Source organism: Dryas octopetala, chromosome 2 (genome assembly GCF_963921425.1).
Source record: "Dryas octopetala chromosome 2, drDryOcto1.1, whole genome shotgun sequence".
Taxonomy (NCBI): Eukaryota; Viridiplantae; Streptophyta; class Magnoliopsida; order Rosales; family Rosaceae; genus Dryas; species Dryas octopetala.
In genome coordinates, this window is record NC_141367.1 from 10830298 (window position 1) to 10850762 (window position 20465).

The following is a 20465-nucleotide window of genomic DNA, read 5'->3' on the forward strand; positions in this document are numbered from 1 at the left end:
AGTTCCTAAAACCAACATGCTCCCGGACGTTGTGGCGTCATTTAAGCCTAACACGTGGGAGCACGTGTGGCCGTTAGACGCATCACGTAGATAACCTGCTCTGAAATCATGAAGAAATCTAGGCATTCATCCCAAAACCAATTGGCAATGGGAGGAGTAGCTCAAATCCTTATAAGCCACTAGTAAGGCCCTCACATCTTCAATGTGGGATTTCTCTCAATACAATATAATATTGTTTTCTTGTAGTTTCCCTTCTCTTTAACCACAAAATCAAGCACATAATTCTAACTAGATTGCGCTGAATTGCCATCTTATAACTTTATCAAAAACTTGAACCTGAAGCTACACATCCTCATTGACAATGGGCATCCCTGTTAAACTTTCGAATATTCAAAAATACCCTTAGTTAATTAAAATATTTAAAAACTAGTTTAATTAACAAAGAATAAAACCGTAAACGAACTAATCTCTTAATATCTGATAAAATAAAAAATCTCTTAGATTAACAAATCTGAAAAAAAAACAAAAAAAAAGTTCCTAAAAAAAGAGATACCACTAGAAATTTATTTCTTAACAACACAAATTTATTATCTCAAAACCAAAAACACAATGGAATAATGTAAATTTGTGGTTTTTATTTTTTAACTATCTCTTAACTATAGTGGCTGGTGTCAAAAGAATCAAACTGGCCCGGATACGACACAAATACGGCACGATCACAAATGGGCCTTGAGCCAAGACTGTGCTTAGAGCTATCTTTTGGTTTGGTTTTTACGAGCCGACCGATTACCGACCAAAATTTTTTAGTTTTGGTACTTGAAAATAGAAATAAAATTGGCACTTGAAAATAGAAACATGGGTGTTTAATTAATTAATATCCATGTGACTATTGCCTTGGTTGTCCGGCCCGTGTGTGCACAACTTTGTTGTTGTTCATCTTGTAGTTTATCTTTGGTATCTTTTAATCTTCCGAGCATCTTGGATCATTCAGCAACAGTTGTATAAATAGAAATACGACATGTTGAATGGTTTTGGTTTTGGTTTTTTTTTTTTTTCTCCCAATGCATCTTGTACAAGGTTTTGATAGATCTAGCCTCCAATGCATTTGGTTGCCTCAATCCCAAATCATTATTTCTGGAGTTTAAAAGATGGATCCGCTTAAATTGCAACAAGGTCTTCATACCAATTCAAGCTAGTGTTTAATTCCTACTAATCTCCTCGGGACAACTCAAAAATTGCAAAAGAAACTTAAGTTTGCATAAGCTAGCATGTTTATCTTCTGTATCACTAATATAATCACACAATCTTGACTAGATTAAATGGAAGTGCACTTTATCAAAAGCTTGAACCTTAAGCTTCACCTGCTTATTGACAAGTTCTTGACACTGTGGTATAAATAACAACTCCTCAATTCTCATGTAGCATGGTAGCATGGCGTACTCATGAAATTCCACCCCTTTGAAATAACAGTTGAGATTTATATTAGAGAGGGTGTGAGTGAGATTCGAAAGGTGGGCCACATCTCACTAGTCAGCTCGGCTCAGCCCAGCCCATACTTCTCTCTCTTCTGTTTTTATTTTTTTTATTAAATACAAAAATAGTCTATAAACTTTACACTAAATTTCGTTTACTAACTATAAAAAATGTTAATTTGGTTTACGAACTTTTCAAATTGTATCAAAGCAGTACAAACGTTAACTTCTATCGAAAAATTTAACTGAAAATGGTCATGTACATAGCAAGTGCTCACATTTTTAGGGGCATTTCAGTCCGTTCATCACATTTTTATTTGACTAATTCCGTTAATTTTCAGATGAAAATTAACGTTTATACTGCTTTGGTACAACTTAGAAAATTTATGAATCAAATTGACATTTTTTATAATTAATCTATCAAATTGAAAATCAGTGTAAAATTTATGAACCATTTTTATATTTAACCCTTATTTTAATTATGTTCAATATGAGGGAGGGCCTTCTTTGAGCAGTGGACCCTCGGTCTTTTTTTTTTTTTTAATTCCTTTTTGTCTTTTTCTTTACAAGTCTTTGTAAATGGTTTTACTTACCGTCTTTCTCGGACCAATGTGTACATATTCCCCAAATGAATCTGTTTGATCTGGATTCTACATCTTTTCCTGGAAAAAGCTAAACTGGTGCAGTTAAAACTCAAGACTAGTCTTTGATATGCAGGGTAGATTTCAAGTGCTTGACCTGAATCAATTTAAAATGTAGTCTTAGTCTCTTAGAAGAAGCTGAATAGAAATGTCACTGAGGCTGGTCCAATTGAAGCTCAAACAATCCAGTCCCCTCAGACAAGTCTTTATCAATTGCTTTATAATTAAGCCTTTAATTTTTTTTTTTTTTTACAATTACCAAGTCTTTGTGAATGGTTTTACTTATAATTACTGTCTTACTCGGACTGATATGGCCAGCCAATATATTTCCAAAAAATTTCTGTTCTGAATTCTACATCTTTTTCCTATATATGTAAAATTCTTCAAATTTCATCTTAAAATTTTTGCGGTAGATGTTGCTCTCCTTGAGCACTTTGACTTGACTCTCAATGCAGCTCAACTTGTCCTTAATCTAGCCTAGAGCTTGTGAGTGATTAAATACAAATAAATACAATTGTTTTGACAAGGAAAATAGCCAATATAACAAATCCTAGAAACTAACAATCTCCCTCTTTGGCTTTCCTTGACAAAACAACAACCCATTCACCTCACAAGACTCTCAACACTCATCCCAACACTGTGTTATAATGTACCTGCAAGAAGAAGTACTTGCACAACACAAAATATGATAGTACAGCAACCAATGCAATTTAAACACAGCAAGCAATGTAGATTAAACAAATACATTCTCCCCCTTTTTGTCATGGAAAGACAAAAGGACATACAGAAAAGGAAAGTTCAGTTCAAAAGCACAGAAAGTTGGAGAGATATGAAGAGAAAAATACATGCTGAAAGAGTAAAATCCATAAAAGTCTGACTCCCCCTAAATTCTAACTCCCCCTAAATTCTAACTCTCCCTAAGACTAAGAACCAGCAGCAGCAGCAGCAGCATCTCTGTAACGGGCTTGCATGGCAAGTTCAAAGTCATCTACAGGCTGAAAAGCTACTGAGCTCGCTGGCACTGGAGAATCGGTGGGGTCCATCTCTGGAGCGTCATCGGAATGATCAGGAATGTCAGCATGTGGATCACCATCCTCAGTATGGAGCCCATCAGAATAAGGAACGATGGCAAAGGCAGCAAAATGAGCTGTGTGATCCGCAATAATAGCCGATTGACCTTTGACCTTGGTAAGAAGGGCAGCGTTCGCTTGTTCAAGAGAAGGAGCCTGATCCCCTCGCTTTTTGCGAGCAAAAGTTTCACTAACCTTCATGACTGTTTTCGTGTAGTCAGCCATAGGCTCAGCAAATGTATCCAGGTCAGCCACAGAAGAGACACCACTGCGGGCACAAAGGAGGTGAATAAGGAGAGGAAAAATGAGGGCACCCTTGTGGTCACGACGACTACCGATTGCCTTGGTCTGAATGTGTTCATAAATAAGAAAGCCTAAGGGAACATGATCCTTATTCAGAAAAGACATCATCACTTGAATTTGCTCCTCAGAAGGGTGCGAATTGTGGGAGGTAGGAATAATATTGTGACGCACAAAATCCCACAAAAACCTGTGAAAAGGTTTGAATTCGGACTTCTCTAGTAACACACCGTCCTTTAAAGGGGTAGCAGGATTAACATAGGCCACGGCCTGGAAGTGAGCAGCAGTATATGACCGAGACCGTTCTAAATATTGCAGGTAATCAGTGTGGGTAGATTGTTTTAACCCAAGAACCTGACAAATCACACTAGGCCGAAAATAAACATCAGGGTTGCGCACATAGACATTAAAACCTGTTCGGGCAATGCGACTTGGAAAATTGGCATAAAATTCCTGAACTATGGTGAGGTTGTAGGAAGGGACTGTGTGAGGGAGGTCATTCAAGGTAGAGACTTGATAGTCACTGAGGAAGGAGAAGACTTGATGAAAGAGATGGAGATTGAAGTCCTCTAACCTGTAGTGGCGCTCAGTGACCACAGATCGGGAATGCACAATGCGAAAGAATCTCTTTGCCCATCGAGTTGTAAACCGATTCTGCCCATTTATGAAATCTTCTTCCTCGCAGTCCTCCGTCGTGGATTGTCGTTGACGGCTGCGAGAGGGGATGATGGTGGAGCCCGACATGGTGAGAAGCCCGATATGGCAAATCAAGGCGCGAGAAGTAAAATGGAGGCCGAGTCGCGACACAGACTGAGTCGCGAGAGGGAAGGTGCCGACCGAGTCGCGAGCGAGAGGGGGAAGGCTGAATCGCGAGAAGGAGATAGAGAGAAGGATGCGGCAAGGGAAGAGAAGAGAAGATGAAGATTCTAAAATTTTAGGGATTTGAAGGGAAAAAGAGGGGCGCGTGGATTATAAGAGCTGCTAGAGATGAGATAAATGTCCGAAAAGCCCTTAATGAACAGTGATCCAAAGTGCAGAATGGTTCTGTGAAATTGACTATATTTGACGATTGTTAGACTAGTCAAAATGAACAAACTGCGTACTGGAACATAAAAAAAATAGAGGAATCCTTAGAGAATTGGAAGCAATGACACACAAAAGAAATCTATGAGTTAGATGTGCTTCAGGGATTTTATTTTTGACAAAACAAATTTGACAAAACAACAAACACACTTGAAAAGAATTAACCACCAATGTCAACACTCTACTAGATATGGAAAATGAAGATTGCAAATTTTGTGCAAGAAAATAAGCATATTTGGGATATAGGGAGGTCAATGCTAGCATTCAAGACTTGTTCAAGATAGAAAAACAATGTCAAAGACAACCAAAGAGGTTAAATAATTTTCATCCACAACAAGAGATTAGAATTTAACCACTCAAGAGAATTTCTAATTTGGGAACAAATCTTGAAAGCAAAGTTTTTCAACTCATGACAATGGCTATGAGAAAATTATTTTCATTTGTTTTGTTTAGGCACATCCCAAGTTAAGTGCAATGATTTGGTCCAATTTTGCGATTCTTTACCCTAGAACACCATAAAAACACCTTATGTCTCCCTAGGGCCGTGACTTCTTTGGTCACACTTCCTCCTTTTTTTTGTTATTTTGTATGGTGCACATTTGTTCAAATGAGAAAAGTTTAGCTGAAGATGGGTCACAAATGAGGAATTATATTGAAGGGCTAAATTGCATCCTCAAACAAATTGTCTTTGAAAAGCATTTAATAAGTTTGATTGATTATGACAAAGTGTTAAATAAGAAGGTCTCAAGGCTAACATTTGACAAGAAGGAGGGATTATGCTTATTGACATGACTCATGTGATGCAAGAAGCTTTTTGAATATCAAAGAGAGTGTGACAAATAATGTTAAGACCTTTCAAAGTGGTTATTTTCTTTAAAAGAAAAACTACTTAACCAAATAAAAGAAACTTAAACAATGAAGCACATTTAACTACAAGGAATTATGCATGTGTACAAATGCCAATTGACTTCCGAAGACTAATGTGCTTTGGATTCTCTAGAGCTTTTGTAAAGATGTCTGCAAGTTGTTGTTCGGAAGGAACAAAAGTCAAAGTAAGAGTTCCACTCTCCACAAGATCTCGAATGAAATGATGTCTTATGTCAATATGCTTGGTTCTAGTATGTTGCACCGGGTTCTTGGAGATATCTATAGCACTCATGTTATCACAATAGATGAGAAAAGTTTTCTCATCAATTCCATAATCGGCTAACATTTGTCTCATCCAAATGAGTTGTGTACAACAACTCCCTGCTGCTATGTATTCAGCTTCAGCAGTCGACAAAGAGACAGAATTCTGCTTCTTGCTATGCCAAGACACTAGGTTATTCCCAACATAGAAAGCACCACCCGAGGTGCTCTTCAAATCATCACTACACCCAGCCCAATCAGAGTCACTAAATCCAACCAATTTAGTGTTGGTATCATGGGTATACCACAACCCATAGTCAAGAGTCCCACTTACATATTTGATGATCCTCTTTGTTGCAAACAAATGAGATTCTTTGGGATCACTTTGGAACCTAGCACACACTCCTACCGCAAACGATATGTCCGGTCTACTAGCTGTGAGGTAGAGGAGACTTCCTATCATGCTTCTATACAAGGTTTGGTCCACTTGCTTACCACTTGGATCCCTATGAAGTTTGGAGCTTTTACTCATTGGAGTAGTAGCCACTTTGGAAGACTCAAGCCCAAACTTTTTGACCAAGTTTCTAGCATACTTAGATTGGGAAATAAATATCCCACTATCTACTTGCTTAACTTGCAGCCCTAAAAAGAAATTCATTTCACCAACTAGACTCATTTCAAATTCACTAGACCAAAGACTTAAAGTAGATGTTGAAGAAATTTCAACTAGACTCATTTCAAGCTTCATGTACTTCTTTTTGAAGTTTCTCATTCAAAGATTTAAAGTAGATGTTGCTCTCCTTGAGCACTTTGACTTGACTCTCAAAATTTTGTTTCAAGATAGCCACACTTTCTAATTCACTCTCTAATGACTCAATCTTCTCACACAATTTCAATTTAGCATTCTTTAGTTTCTGATTTTCTTCCTTTATGCTAAGAGTTTCGGTGAAAAGTAAGTCATACTTATCACAAAGTGCAGTGTAAGACTCATCATCAGGAGCAGATTCTGAGTCAGACCCACCATCAACTTGTTCAATCTCCTTGATTGATGCAACAAATGCAACTTCATCACCCTCAACATCGGAAGAAGACTCACAATCATTTGAGTCATCACTCTCACTATCACTCCAAGTGATTTTCATGGCTTTATTCTTACTTGAAGAATAATTCTTTCTATTATTTGCACATTCAATTGCTATGTGACCTATTCCACCACAAGTGTAACATTTCACATCTCTCTTGGTTGTTCTTCCTTCTTTAAAGTTAGACTTCCTCTCTTGTTTTCTCTCAAATGAATTCTCTCCTTGAGGTTTGAATTTGAACTCCTTAAAGTTGTTACCACTAGTTCTAGCTTCTCTCCCTTTATTTCTAAGAATTCGTCTAAATCTTTTGACAAAAAGGGCAACCTCATCATCGGACATGGATGATTTTTCACTCAAGTTTTCACTCATCTCTTTGACACTTTGCAAAGCAATATCCTTTGACTTCTTGTTGTCCCTTTCATCCATTTCAAGTTCCATCTCAAAGGTTTTAAGTTTTCCTACCAATTTACCAATTTTGAGTTCATCCAAATTTTGGACTTCTTGTATTGCATGCTTCTTAGATTGAAATCTCTTAGGTAGAGATCTAAGAACCTTTTGGACAATGGTAGACTCCTCATAAGGTTTACCTAGGGACATGGCTTCATTTGTGAGGGCTTCCAACCTTTCATAGAACTCGGAAAATGACTCGGACTCTTTCATCCTAATTTCTTCAAATTTGGAATGTACCATTTGAAGCTTAAGTGACCTAACTTGTTTGTCCCCTTCATGAACAACCCTAAGTTTGTTCCAAGCTTGCCTAGCCGTGACACAATGTTGTATGTGTGCAAATTGTGAGGAAGACAGTGCAGTGACAATAGCATTTCTAGCCTTCTTGTTGGAGCTAGAGGCCGTGACTTCGGCAAAAGACCATTCGGACCTAGGCTTAGGAGTTTCAATCCCATCAACAGTTCGTGTGGGAGGAATCCACTCAACAGTGAGATACTCATATGCCAACTCGTCATAGGCATCAAGAAAAATTTTAAATTTTTCTCTCCAAGCAGCGTAGTTGCTGCCATCAAAGAATGGAGGAGAGTTGCAAGATCCTGCAACGCGATTTCTTTCCATCTAGACACACCTAGAAAACAAACAACACCCTAGGATCTCTCTATTTGCTTTTAGAGTAGCGCTCTGATACCAATTGAAAGTTTAATTTAGGTGATCTGTTCACTTAATAAACTTGATTAATTTCACTTTCAGTGATCGGACCCCAATTTTTGGTTTATGTGATCACTCACGAACTAGTCAAACAAACACAACTCAGACGGTTCAGTAACGAAAATATGAAACTCCAGATTGACTTCTAAAAACCAAAAATCACTTCTGTAAACAACACAAATCAAACACACCAAGGATCAAGTGACATCCTATACACTCAGAGGACCCATCACAATAGGCATTCCAGTGTTATCCACAACTACAGTGGTGTGTGATTAGCTAGACAGTTATATAAGGCATATATCAATTTCAAGCATATAGCTACAGTACAGATTTGTGTTTAAAAGTTGAGTGAGTCAGTAAGCATAACAACACAAACAAGAAAGACAAATGCACACAAGATGTTCACCCAGAAAAACCACAAAGGGTAAAAACTTGGGGTCTATCTAGCTGACCAGGCAATCCACTAAATAGGAAGTTCAATACAAAGGGAGCACACAGCACACAAGCTCAATCACTAAGTCCTAGACTAAGTGGCAGCTTTCTTACCCCTTTGTGCAACTTCCATAACCAAGGCAATCGGTCATTCATGAAGAAGGCAGCTCCATCTCCAAGCTCATCAACACATGGCACCAATTCGCACCAAGCCCAGTAGATTCATCAATGCATGAACATGATATGCCAATGTGAGATTCTAAAACAAAGATCAACCTTCTCAAGCTATAGGCATGAAAAGGTTGATATTGAATCCTTCAACTAAAATCTAAAATGAATGTGTTTGAAGAATGTATGAAAAGATTTAAGCACTCAAACCCATTTAGAATTTTAGATGAAACAAAACAAGTTCAGAAAATCTTTTTGATTTTTCAAGAAATAAAAGACCATATTCTGAAAAATTAAAGATGAGCACTTAACCTCATAAATACCCAGGCATGAAAACCCGAAAAATACACACCCAAAATGCTCATACACCACAGCAAAAAGATCTGAACAGAATGCACCTTATACCCGTACACACCCACGCAACTTTCATGTTTGCCCGAGCCACGTGGAAGCCAATCAATGGCTGTCCACAAGAGACGAATGAGGGGCATATTCTCTTTGTCCTAGAGGGGTATCCTAGTATTACTAAGGATAGGAATGAGGAGCTGTAAAAAGGAATTTTGCTTTATTTTGCAAAAATCAGAAATGGGGAAGATGATGAATAGTGCTGATGTGTGAAGGTGTGTGGCGTGAATGGCAAAGGAGCAATCAGATCTGATTGATACAGTAGGGGAACCAAGCCATGTGCAATGCACATGCATGTTTAGTAAAAAACAGAACATGGGTTTTCAATGAAATGGGCTGTAAAGGTAAAACCCGAAATGGCCCCACTGTAGTGACTGTGACTTAAGTATCAACCACTGTACGTGAAAAACATTGTTCTTTATGATCAATGAATGACTAGTCAAATAGACAAAAAACTGTTAATTTCATGAAATGAATGAAATGCAGTATACCTTGTGTCTTTGTTCATTCTTGACTTCTTCAATGCAGCTCAACTTGTCCTTAATCTAGCCTAGAGCTTGTGAGTGATTAAATACAAATAAATACAATTGTTTTGACAAGGAAAATAGCCAATATAACAAATCCTAAAAACTAACACATACATCACTACATGTTCGCTGTGAAGGAAAATCATTTCTAGCCAAAAGTAATGGACTTATTTTCAATTTAATTTAGGGTTAATTACGAAAATATACCTCAACTATACACAATTTTTCAACTTGGTACCTCACATTCAAAAAGTTGCATTAGAGTAACTCAACTACGAAATCGTGTCAATTGAGTACCTCCGTTATTCTGGCCGTAAAAATATTTGTTATCAGTTGATATGGCACACGCAAACCCCACCCACTTCATCATATAGACTAACTTTAAGGACCGACTCTTTTGTTTAATTAGTAGATATACGTATTTATCGCGCATTCAACTCAGGATAGGTGCCAAGTGAAAGTTGCAATTATACCCTTCAAAAAATGAAAACAAAGTTGCAATTAACAATGAGTGCTGCTATTTTCACACCCTTTCTCCTCTCATTATACACCCATTTCTCATTACACACCCCTATTTCTTTTTAAATTTTATATTTTCTCATTACACACCCTAGCTTTTCCCAAAAACCCACACTAGCAAATTTCACTTTGAACCCACGAGGTTTGCTCGAATTGTCAAGTTGCTCCCTCGGGTTTTAATTTTGGCAATTTGAAACCCAAGGTTTGAAATCAAAGATAATGTGGCCCCTCAGTAAGTCTGGCTTAACAGTCAAACGTTAAATGCTTATGTGGCACATATAAGACCCATATGGTTAATTGCTTCAAATAAATTCAATTGTTGACTTCTTAATAGAGGATTTAGTATCTCCATTCACTACAACAAAAATGTCGTGGACTGATATCTATTTGGGTAGCCGTCTGATATAGCGTGTCGTGATATCTAATGTTCACATTTTAGATATCAATTTTAAACTGATATGTAAACATTGTTTATATATCATTTTTGATATTATTTTTGATATCTATAAAATCCGAATATCAATAGTTCTGATCAATACATATCATATTTGAGATAGAATATGATATAAAACCATGATATCAATATCAGATTTGAGGTAGAATATGATTTAAAATCTTGATATCAATATCAGGTATATGATAAAATCTGATATGTAATCTCGATATCAATATCAGATATGAAACATACTTTGATATCTAAATATTGTTTATATATTAGGTCTGAGAGAGAATCTGATATCAAAATGACATAACATTTCAGTTTTTAGACCAAAACTGATATTGTTTATTATTTCAAGTTTTTAAAAAAGATTTAGAATGTATGATATATATTAGTTTTTTTTTTCACCTAAAAAGGATATCAATGAATTAAATATACAATTGTGCCTGTAATTTGAAATGGCCTGAAATTTGTGCAAGTATAAAATCTTTCATTCCCATATATTTCATATTTTAAGCACCAATAACATTCAAAGTACCCAAAAAGGGATTACAATATAATATCCAAAAAGTAGTTCTATAGTTAAGGAAATACATAAAGAATTACTAAGGTATGACTGATGGTACTAATTTGAAGATACAAAAGATGACAACTTCATCTCCATAGTGGAGTAGAATCATTCACATCTTAAAGTTGTGTTGATTGAGACTAAAGATACATAAACTCTTCTCATGAACACTAGACCTGCAAAAGCATAATGCAACGGTCTTCAATATTATTGGCTAATATACTGAACAAATGGTCCAAGATTTAAAAACAAAATCACAACAATACACACAAGGAAAGAATCTATTCCCAATGTTGTACATAAAAAATAAAAAAGTTGGTAGTGATGAATATAAGGCAATTAAAGGCAAACTGCAAAGGCAACCTGCGCCCAATTAAAGGCAAAAGCAAAGACAATTTTCCCAAGTATCAAAATAAGAGATGTCTTCCAAGTGTTAGTAACTGAGCAAAGCATCACCACCAAATCAGAAAAAAGAACCAGTTCATAACAAAATAACAAAATGCAATAGCCAGACCAAAGAACTCAATAATGAAAACAACAATGCAATTTCAAAACCTCCAAAATTGATGAACTGGCATCCAAACTCAAATAAAATCATAACCATATAAGCAAGCAGCTCAAAACTAAAATAAAATCCTCACCTTGTCTGGAAATCCTTAACCAACTAGAAATAAAATCCAGAAAACAACCCAAAAATCAAGATAGAAAAAAAAAAATAAACAGCATATGAAATAAACCAACATATGAATTGACCAAAAGCAGGTAAGACACAAGTATATTGAACCCAAAAAAAAAAAAAACAATTGGACATGAATAACTAAATGGTCTATATACGAGGGATAAGCATAACATGGTTGAACTTGTAAGAATGGTTGGGAAATTAATATTGAAATGCTGATACAATATTCCTGCAATTTACCATAAGGACTCGTGTCATAATTAAGGGCAGTCTACTCAACTGACACTAAAAAAACCATATAACCAACAAAATTAAAGAAATACAAAAAGCTAGAAGAAAAAGGCTGTAAAACTTTAACATACCTTGGGCGTACAGACTCTGCAATATACTTGGTCATGTATGTGTAGACAGCCCTACTTAGACAATATATCTGATATACATACCTACGAAGACAATATATACATGAGAAACACTTAAAAAATGTAAAACAGAGCAGCTAAGTTGTGCCAAGCAAATCAATCCACAACCAAGCTCAGCAAGTGTCTTGTCCTTAAAAATAGAGTCTAGATGTCTATTGAGTCCTTCAAAAAAAGTGAAGGACCAATCTTCTAGAACAAAAAAGCTAGGGATCATCATTGTCAATTTCTTCCTAACCTGGTAACCAGTAGCCCAAGAACATGGTCAGACCAGCTAATATAACAAGAAACTGGACTATTAGTGACTAATACCACTAGGCCTTTTGTCATTAAGTTCCATCATTAAATTCTTGGCAGTTCATCATTAGTGTTCTAATACATAAGTGTTTCAAACTCAAAAAAGAGTCTGGCAACCTTGGGTCAAGGACAAACAATGGCATCCATATATACCTTCAAGTTTTACTGATGTCATTCAAGTCCTTACATTTGTAAGCTATCTTAAATTCAACATTTGTTAAACCATATTAAAGTAATTCACCATCACAATATTTGATATTGAGGATGTTAATAGTGCAAGGGAACAGTTACTACCAAGACATTTAGACGTACATATCAAATTAATCTACTATGGCATATGTTCTCATCTGAAGTCCCTAACAAATACTTGGTTCACTTGTTTAATTAATTAGAAAACTTCTTTGTGAGGTAAATGGAGGATGTATATGCAGATTGGTGAACTTCAAGAAATCATAATGCTGATAATGTTAATATGTTAATCAATTTATTTTAGGGGAACCTCAACTATTTGCAAACATCCATAAGAAAAATTCTTCATTTACAGACAAATTGAATAGCCCTGAGTTTGTCCAAAAGGCAAAGTAATATATATTACCTGTATCAAATTAACCGCTTTCTTAATTGACTGCCCATCCAAATAAACTCAAACCAATTAACAAGAACAGAAGGAGGTGTAATAGGATTTGCAAGATCCATGAAAACCTAAAAGAAGGAAAAATTCAGAAACCAAATTATCCTTTTTACATCTGAGAAAAACTGCAGCACTTAATCAAATTATTAGTTTCGTTCTTTGCAATAAGAAATAGATTATATAAAGCACCTACTGAGTAAACAATCAAATCAAGTTAAGAGCTAGCAGGAACTACACCTATTGAAAAATTTCTATAAGTAGATAGACAAACCATGTTACAATTATCTCACATCAGTAAACCATAAACATCTAATTCCCATAGTATGCTTTAGAAAGCCAATTAGTGTTGTCTTTCACATCTTTGTAACTAGCCTTGCCTGACAGCAAAGTACTGCAAATAAATGCATTGAAGTGTAAGCATACTATATTTAGTGGATCAAATAACCAAATATGTCAAATTGATTAACTAAAAAATGTAAGAAAATTACATGTACATCTAAAGCCAGTGGCTGCCAATATCTAAGGCAAGCAATTAATTAGAGAATAACTAAGCCAGGTCTGCATTAATATGCAAGAAAACTTACTTGACTGAGCATTCGGGGAGCAAAGCTCTGTTTCCATCAGTGCTATCCACTACAAATATAAGACCTTGGTGGAAACCATATGTATACACACCACATAAGTATTAAGTACCCATTTATCAATAACAAGACAGAGAAGAAAATATTTTCCATTCATAATTGGGGCATATATCAACATCTCATTGTGTTCACACACATTCATGTACATGCTTTTGATCGAAATTCATCACCAGCGAGTGAGTTACCACTTGTACATGTCTAGTAATCATCTGAAGATTCCAAGGAAAAGAAAGAAAGAAAGAATTCAGATGATGGTTACCACTTTTGCTTTTTCTTTCTTTTTTACTGCATAAACAAAGAATCTGACTTATAGAAATTGATGCAGAATAATTATGCGAGAAAATGTAGTTGTATGTAAAAACCATGTCACTTAGTATTATTCTTTGTTAGTCTGCTCCTTAAGTTGTTGCAATAATCAAATAAACTTTGTTTCTAAAGAAGACTGAGAATTAGAAGACTAATAGAACACAGTTAAAACAACTAGGAAATAGGTAAGTCAAGGTAAATCTCGTGCATCATCAGTAACCCAAAACCTTTGCAAATATATATAGAGGTAGGATTCTAGTAAAAAAAAAACATCCAGAATGCATGGTTATGAAAAGTATTATCACATTCTTTTAAAAGCAAATTAAATGGTATTCTGCTATCTGTCTAACCAAAAGCAAGATATAATATCATCTACATCATTCTCCAACCACAAGGAATATCCTCTCACAGCTATGAGGAGGCAAAGATAGAGCACATTCATTGCCTGCCTCTAGCTTTCCTTAGATTGAAAACATTGATCATAAGCAATTGTATAAAAAGCAGAAATCTGATAGACTCACCAGGAAAATCAGATGACCCACATCCTTCTCTCTTTCATGGTGAAAATTTTATGAATAAAAGACTGGATCAAATGGGTAACACAAAATCCCATTAATTAACAAAATTTGATTAAAAAATGGGTTATATTCTGTTTGCTATAAGATAAAGATTTAGAGAGGTAGAATAATCCAATTTCGTAAAAAGATATTAATTAAGAACAAAACCCCTACCCAAACCATAACCCATCATTGAAAAAGTCACAAAACCCCAATTCCCAAAAATAAAAAAAATCCTAACTCCCAAAATTTCAGAGACAGTAAGCTAAGCCACCAATCAAAAATATAGATAAATGAATAAGCTAAAATCAGTAATTGAAGACCCTAAATCAAACCCCTAACCCGTGAGTCATTGAATCCCCAAATCAAAACCCTAACCCTAAATCCCTAATTTCAAATTTCAGAGATGAGACATACCTTTTGATTTTGGGAGAGATGAGAGTGAGAGATGAGATCGAGAGTGAGATCGAGCCTCGTGGGTGTGGGTGTGGGTGGTCTCGAGACTGGGAGAGAGGCGGGATCGAGACTTCGAGAGTGAGATCGAGAGAGATCGCGACTGGGTACTGGCTGGGTGTTTCTGGAAATGGGAGATCGCGACTCGCGAGTGACTAAGTGAGAGCTGAGAGTAAGAGTCTTTGACTTGACTCATATATGCTGTGATGATGAGAGAGAGGAGGGAGAGAGGAAGCTTTTGGGAGTGGTCCTGTCGCCATCGGCCGCCGGACGAGAGAGTTCTCGCCGGAGAAGATGATCGGTGGGAGAGGGAAGAGAGAGATCGCGGAGAGAGCTAGATCGAGAAGAGAGAAATGTGAGAGTCAGGAGAGAGAAAAAATTTTAAGTAGGAAAAAAAAAAACATATCAGGTGTGTTTGAGTGTTGGGACAAAAAAATTATAAATGGTTTGTTAAGATATCAGTTAACAGTTTAGACTGATCTCTTTATAAATTTTTTAAAAAAAGGAAAATATTATATATCAGGTGATAAAAACCATGTGATTTCTAATAGAGTTTAGAAATCAGCTAAAAAATTATCTGATATTATAATTTTTATAATATCAGTCAACTTCAAATCTGATATAAAATTGGTGATATCTATTAACAATTTTGTTGTAGTGATTAACCATACAACAAAGCAGCACTACCATCACAACCTAGGAAGCCAACAAGATCAACCCCATGATCTTTTGCCTTTTCTTTGCTCTTGCAAGATGAACGTTTCCGAAATTGCCCTTATGATGATTGCAGACATTGTGGGTCTCACATGTGCCACATAAGCATTTAACGTAACAGCAATTGCAGTCAGACTTATTAAGGGGCCACATTGCCTTTGATTTTAAACCTTGGGTTTTAAATTGCCAAAATTGAAACATGAGGGAGCAACTTGACAATCTGAAACCTCAGGGGTGTAAAGACAAATTTACTCAAAAAAAAAATTCCCCAATTGCAGAGACCCACCCCCGTCTGTAGCCTCCCTTCTTATCGTTGGACTCCACCGTCCTCATCGCGGCGGAGCGTCTCCAACTCTCCCTTTCTTTCTCTTTCTCTTTCTCTTTCCCTATCCTTCTCTCTTCACACCCTCCTTGCCAAAATGAAATGGATGCCGGTCTCCAGATCGAAGGTTGACCACTCCATCTAGAGGCTGGCATGGTCCCCGACCTTCCTTTTTGTCCTATAGGGAAGGTGCGAAGAGAGAGAGAGAGAGAGAGAGAGAGAGAGAGAGAGAGAGAGAGAGGAAGAGAAACAGAGAGAAAGAAAGGGAGTGGAGGGGGTCGGCGACGAGGGTAGTGGCCGACAAGGGGTTGGCCGGTGGTTTTGAGTTTTTATTTTTCAAAAAATCTCTTCTTTTAAAAAATAAAAATAAAAAAAGCATGTTGTACTTTATTATCTCGTTCAAACAATCTTTTTGATATAAGATTAGTATTAAGAATTCCTGTATAGAATCCGGCCCATTAAGATCATGTGTGGATGGCCTGGTTGTGATACAAGAAGCCCTGTTGGAAAATTCAATTCCTACTACTTAAAAGTCAAGTCTTACTACTACTTAAGATTCAATTACTGAAGATTTGAAAAAATTGGAAAATTTGGAAAATTTTAGTTTTCGCTAGTACTTGTGACTTTCTAGTAATAGCAAATATGTTGTTCCCTTTTCCTGTTTTGTCTAGTATGAACGTGTGGGTCTGTTTTTTTTTTTTTTTTTTTTTTTTTTTTCAGTAAGTAGAAGAGTAGGTTACTAGCCAACCAACATTCGATTCTAATAATTAGAGTACCAAATGAGAAAGAAAAAAAAAAGTTGCAATTAGGTGCCTCAAACTTGTTAATGCAATATTAGTTATTAAGATGGAGGGAAGGTGCCTCAAACTTGTTTATCCAAGCAATTTGCATGATTCAATTACTCAAGTCAAGTCAGGAGTCATCTAGTCAAGCCAAAAATACAAAATAGAACATAACGTGGGCTTTATTTGTACAAATTGGACCTATTTATTATTATAATTTTTAGGTGAGTTTCACTACAACAAAAATGTCGATAGATATCAGTCGTGGACTGATATCTATTTGGGTAGCCGTCTGATATAGCGCGTCGTGATATCTAATGTTCAAATTTTAGATATCAGTTTTAAACTGATATGTAAACATTGTTTATTATATCATTTTTCTTTTTCAACCTGATATCCTAAATACAAAATGGATATCCAATTTGATATTATTTCTGATATCTATAAAATCCAAGTACCAACAGGATTGGTCAATAGATATCGTATTGGATACTAATACTGACATATAACTCGATATCAATATCAGGTTTGAGGTAGAATATGATATAAAACTATAGTATCAATATCAGGTCTATAGTAGAATCTGATATATATAATCTTGATATCAATATCAGGTATGGAATAGGTTCTGATATCTAAATATTGTTTTTATATCAGATCTGAGAAAGAACCTGATATCAAAGCGTTATAAAATATCAATTATTAGTCCAAAACTGATATCGTTTAGTATGTCGATTTCACAAAAGAAAATTGGAATACAACTTGCTATATCAGTTTTTTTTCACCTAAAAAATGATATGAATACATAAATTTGAGCCTGTACATAAATTTGTGCAGCCATAAAATCTTTCATGCATTCTCATTCCATATATTTCAATAATCACCAATAACAATATTCAAAGCTGCCTACATGTACATAATCACCAATAACAATACAAATATCCAACAAGATAACCATATATATATTTTTTGTTTTGTAGAGGTCTAAACATACCATGCCACCAGCCTAATAACTAAGGCAATATTGCCTAAACCCTGCTTGTTAAGACCTTTACAAAACCAAAACAATGTACCAAACGCTGCCCACATGTACAAAATAACATGACAGCACCTAGCCTAATTAATCTGCAAATCAGCACTATGTCTAGCTAGCTAGCTAGTTCTATCTTCAATTCTGCCATCCTTTACAAAATAGTCATGGCAGCATGTATGATCTAATTAAAAGCACCAAATCTTCAATCTTCTTCCATGCTTTACAAAAAATGAGCATGCACGACAGCTTTCTTCTATCCACAAAAAAGGCAAAATGCACACCACCTACCAATTAACTTGTCGGTCTAAAGATAATTGTTCAGAAAATCTCCCCATTCCACACGCAACTCATCTATTTGATCTTGTGTGTATCCGCTTCGCTTGGTCTTCATATTGGACCACTGAAAACATCAAAGGAACATATATTCTTTAATTTAATCACAAATTCATTGATCTCATAAGTTCTATATACTGAATACATGCATGCCTTATTAATCTCAATTTTCAACTAAACATGCATATGCATAAAGAATAAAAGCAAGTCAGAGTAGTTGAATGGACAATAGCAGCACTAGAAAATGAGTTGCTGCCTAACAACCCTCCCATTTCCTTGCTTCATGCATATGTGTGCTTTTAAGAAAATTGCTTATCCTTGAAAAGAGACCACACTATAAGAAAAGCACCAAATATTCCTTCTCTCTGTAGTTGCAACCCTGTTTCAAATTAATAATAGGGTTTAATGCCATTTTGCTCCCCCGACTATGACACTTGTATCAGTTTGCTCCCCAGACTATTAATTTAGAAAAATAAGGACCTTGACTTTGTCAATTTAGCCAATTGAGGTTTTTTTGTCACTTTACACATTTTTTATCCAAATCTTTGAGGGCAAAATGGTCCCTTCCAATTAGATCTTATCATTTTTTTCTCATGCATAATTTTTCCTCTTTTATTTCTTGCTAAATTTTGCTTGATAAAGTGACAAAAAAACCTCAATTGGCTAAATTGACAAAGTCAAGGTCCTTATTTTTCTAAATTAATAGTCTGGGGAGCAAACTGATACAAGTGTCATAGTCTGGGGAGCAAAATGGCATTAATCCCTTAATAATATATAGTAACAATATGACACAAAGCAGCAGAGGTTCTCAGAGGTTCTCCACTCTAACTTTCACATTAATTTCAAATACCTCTCTCTCAAACATCAAAGATGCAGTTTCTCCAAGTTGAACTTAGTCAAAAATTTGGGTATGCATGCATGCAGTTTCTACATTGTTTATTGAACCACTTAAAGGATAAAAGGCAGATCAGATTATTCAATTGTATATATTACAAACCATACTTTTAAGTATTTAATCCAAATGCATGAACAACACAAACGCAATACAATCTAGCTTGGGTAGATATTTTTTTTATTAATTGGAAATCTGACCTTGGTCGCATAATCAAGGTTGGTATCCTCAATAATTTCCTTCATGTACTGCATCACATAGTAACCACACTCAAAACCACCAGGTTGCTTTGGACACTATGCATGATATATCCAAAAAAATGGCACATAGTTAATATTCAAGCCATATGCATACGTGGACTTGTCAGACAAATAAAATTAAGGTTAATGACATTAAAGGTTGAGGACTTACGAATAGATGCCTCCACTGGGGCGTTTTCTTATTTGTCCTACCCGTGAGTCCATTAAAGTGTCTAATAGCACTTAATCAACAAAAATTGAAAATTTTAATTATATGTCTTGAAACAAAGATGGTATATAAATCTGGGGAAAAAAAGAGTGGTTACAATGAATCAAATAAAAGTAAAGTCTTACTTGTTGACAATTGCCATCCACTCTTTGTCATGGGTTTGCTTCGGAAGAGGGTCCATGATAAAAACTGCATCTTTATCTTCATTGATAATGGTCAAAATCCAGTGTGCCCTTGAAAAGGTTAACATTAATCAGCAAGTACAATCTGATTTGCCCATATGAAAACAATTTGCTTTAAATTAATCAATAGATAAGTAATTTCAGAAACTTACCCAGAATTGTATGGAAGTAAAAAAACACGATCTGATTTGCCCATATGAAAGCGATCTGCTAAATATTGTGATCGCTGTTGTGAGTCGCCTACTCCAAGTGAGATGCGCGAGGGGTCCAAAAATGCAACCATTTCTTCCATGTGTGAGTTCAAAACCTTTTCATATAGGTGCCTAATTATTTATTTCAATTAGTTCATATCCTACCAGCTACTAGATCATAACTTAAATATTAGAGAAAATACTCATTGAATCAGCAAGTACAATTACCGCTTGTAAAGCACGATGCACGTGGCCGATAATTCTTGCATCTCCATGATGGAAGTAATGTCCTCTTTCAAGATGTATAGACGTCGGACATGCCCAAAGAATTCTTCCTCTAAATCTGCTGCAATAGCTCTTCCACTTGTGGCCATCGCGTCACACGCAAAATGATATAAGGCCTTGCAATTCGGAGGCACTCGCTTGCCAGCTTCTGATGTCTTGAATAACTCTTTCCTTATGACAGGATCCTGTTTTTTTTGTTTCTAGGGTGTTAAGAAAAAACAAGCAACACTCGTTAGAATAATAAAGATACATTATAAGGTCCAAAAACTTATAGAACAGTCAATAAAAGAC

General features: G+C 35.8%; 1 protein-coding gene and 1 pseudogene across 1 annotated transcript; both read right to left on the minus strand.

Moving 5' to 3' along the window:
* Nucleotides 1-4250: 4250 nt before the first annotated feature.
* LOC147293035 (secreted RxLR effector protein 161 pseudogene) lies at nucleotides 4251-6226 on the minus strand (annotated as a pseudogene).
* Nucleotides 6227-17793: 11567 nt separating this feature from the next.
* On the minus strand, nucleotides 17794-20263 carry LOC147293036 (uncharacterized). Its single transcript, XM_086230991.1, has 6 exons — nucleotides 20118-20263; nucleotides 19851-20021; nucleotides 19642-19749; nucleotides 19460-19529; nucleotides 19249-19344; nucleotides 17794-18223 (listed from the first exon to the last, which is right to left on the minus strand). Exons 1-6 carry the CDS (start codon nucleotides 20261-20263, stop codon nucleotides 18128-18130), a joined length of 687 nt encoding a protein of 228 aa, XP_086087117.1. The 3' UTR covers nucleotides 17794-18127.
* Nucleotides 20264-20465: the final 202 nt, after the last annotated feature.

Coding starts and splice junctions, on each gene's coding strand:
- LOC147293036 (XM_086230991.1), bottom strand. CDS start 20,263: ATGGCCACAAGTGGAAGAGCTATTGCAGCAGATTTAGAGGAAGAATTC. Junction 19,750..19,850: donor TTACTTCCATACAATTCTGG/GTAAGTTTCTGA, acceptor AACCTTTTCAAG/GGCACACTGGATTTTGACCA. Junction 18,224..19,248: donor ACCTTGATTATGCGACCAAG/GTCAGATTTCCA, acceptor TGATGTTTTCAG/TGGTCCAATATGAAGACCAA.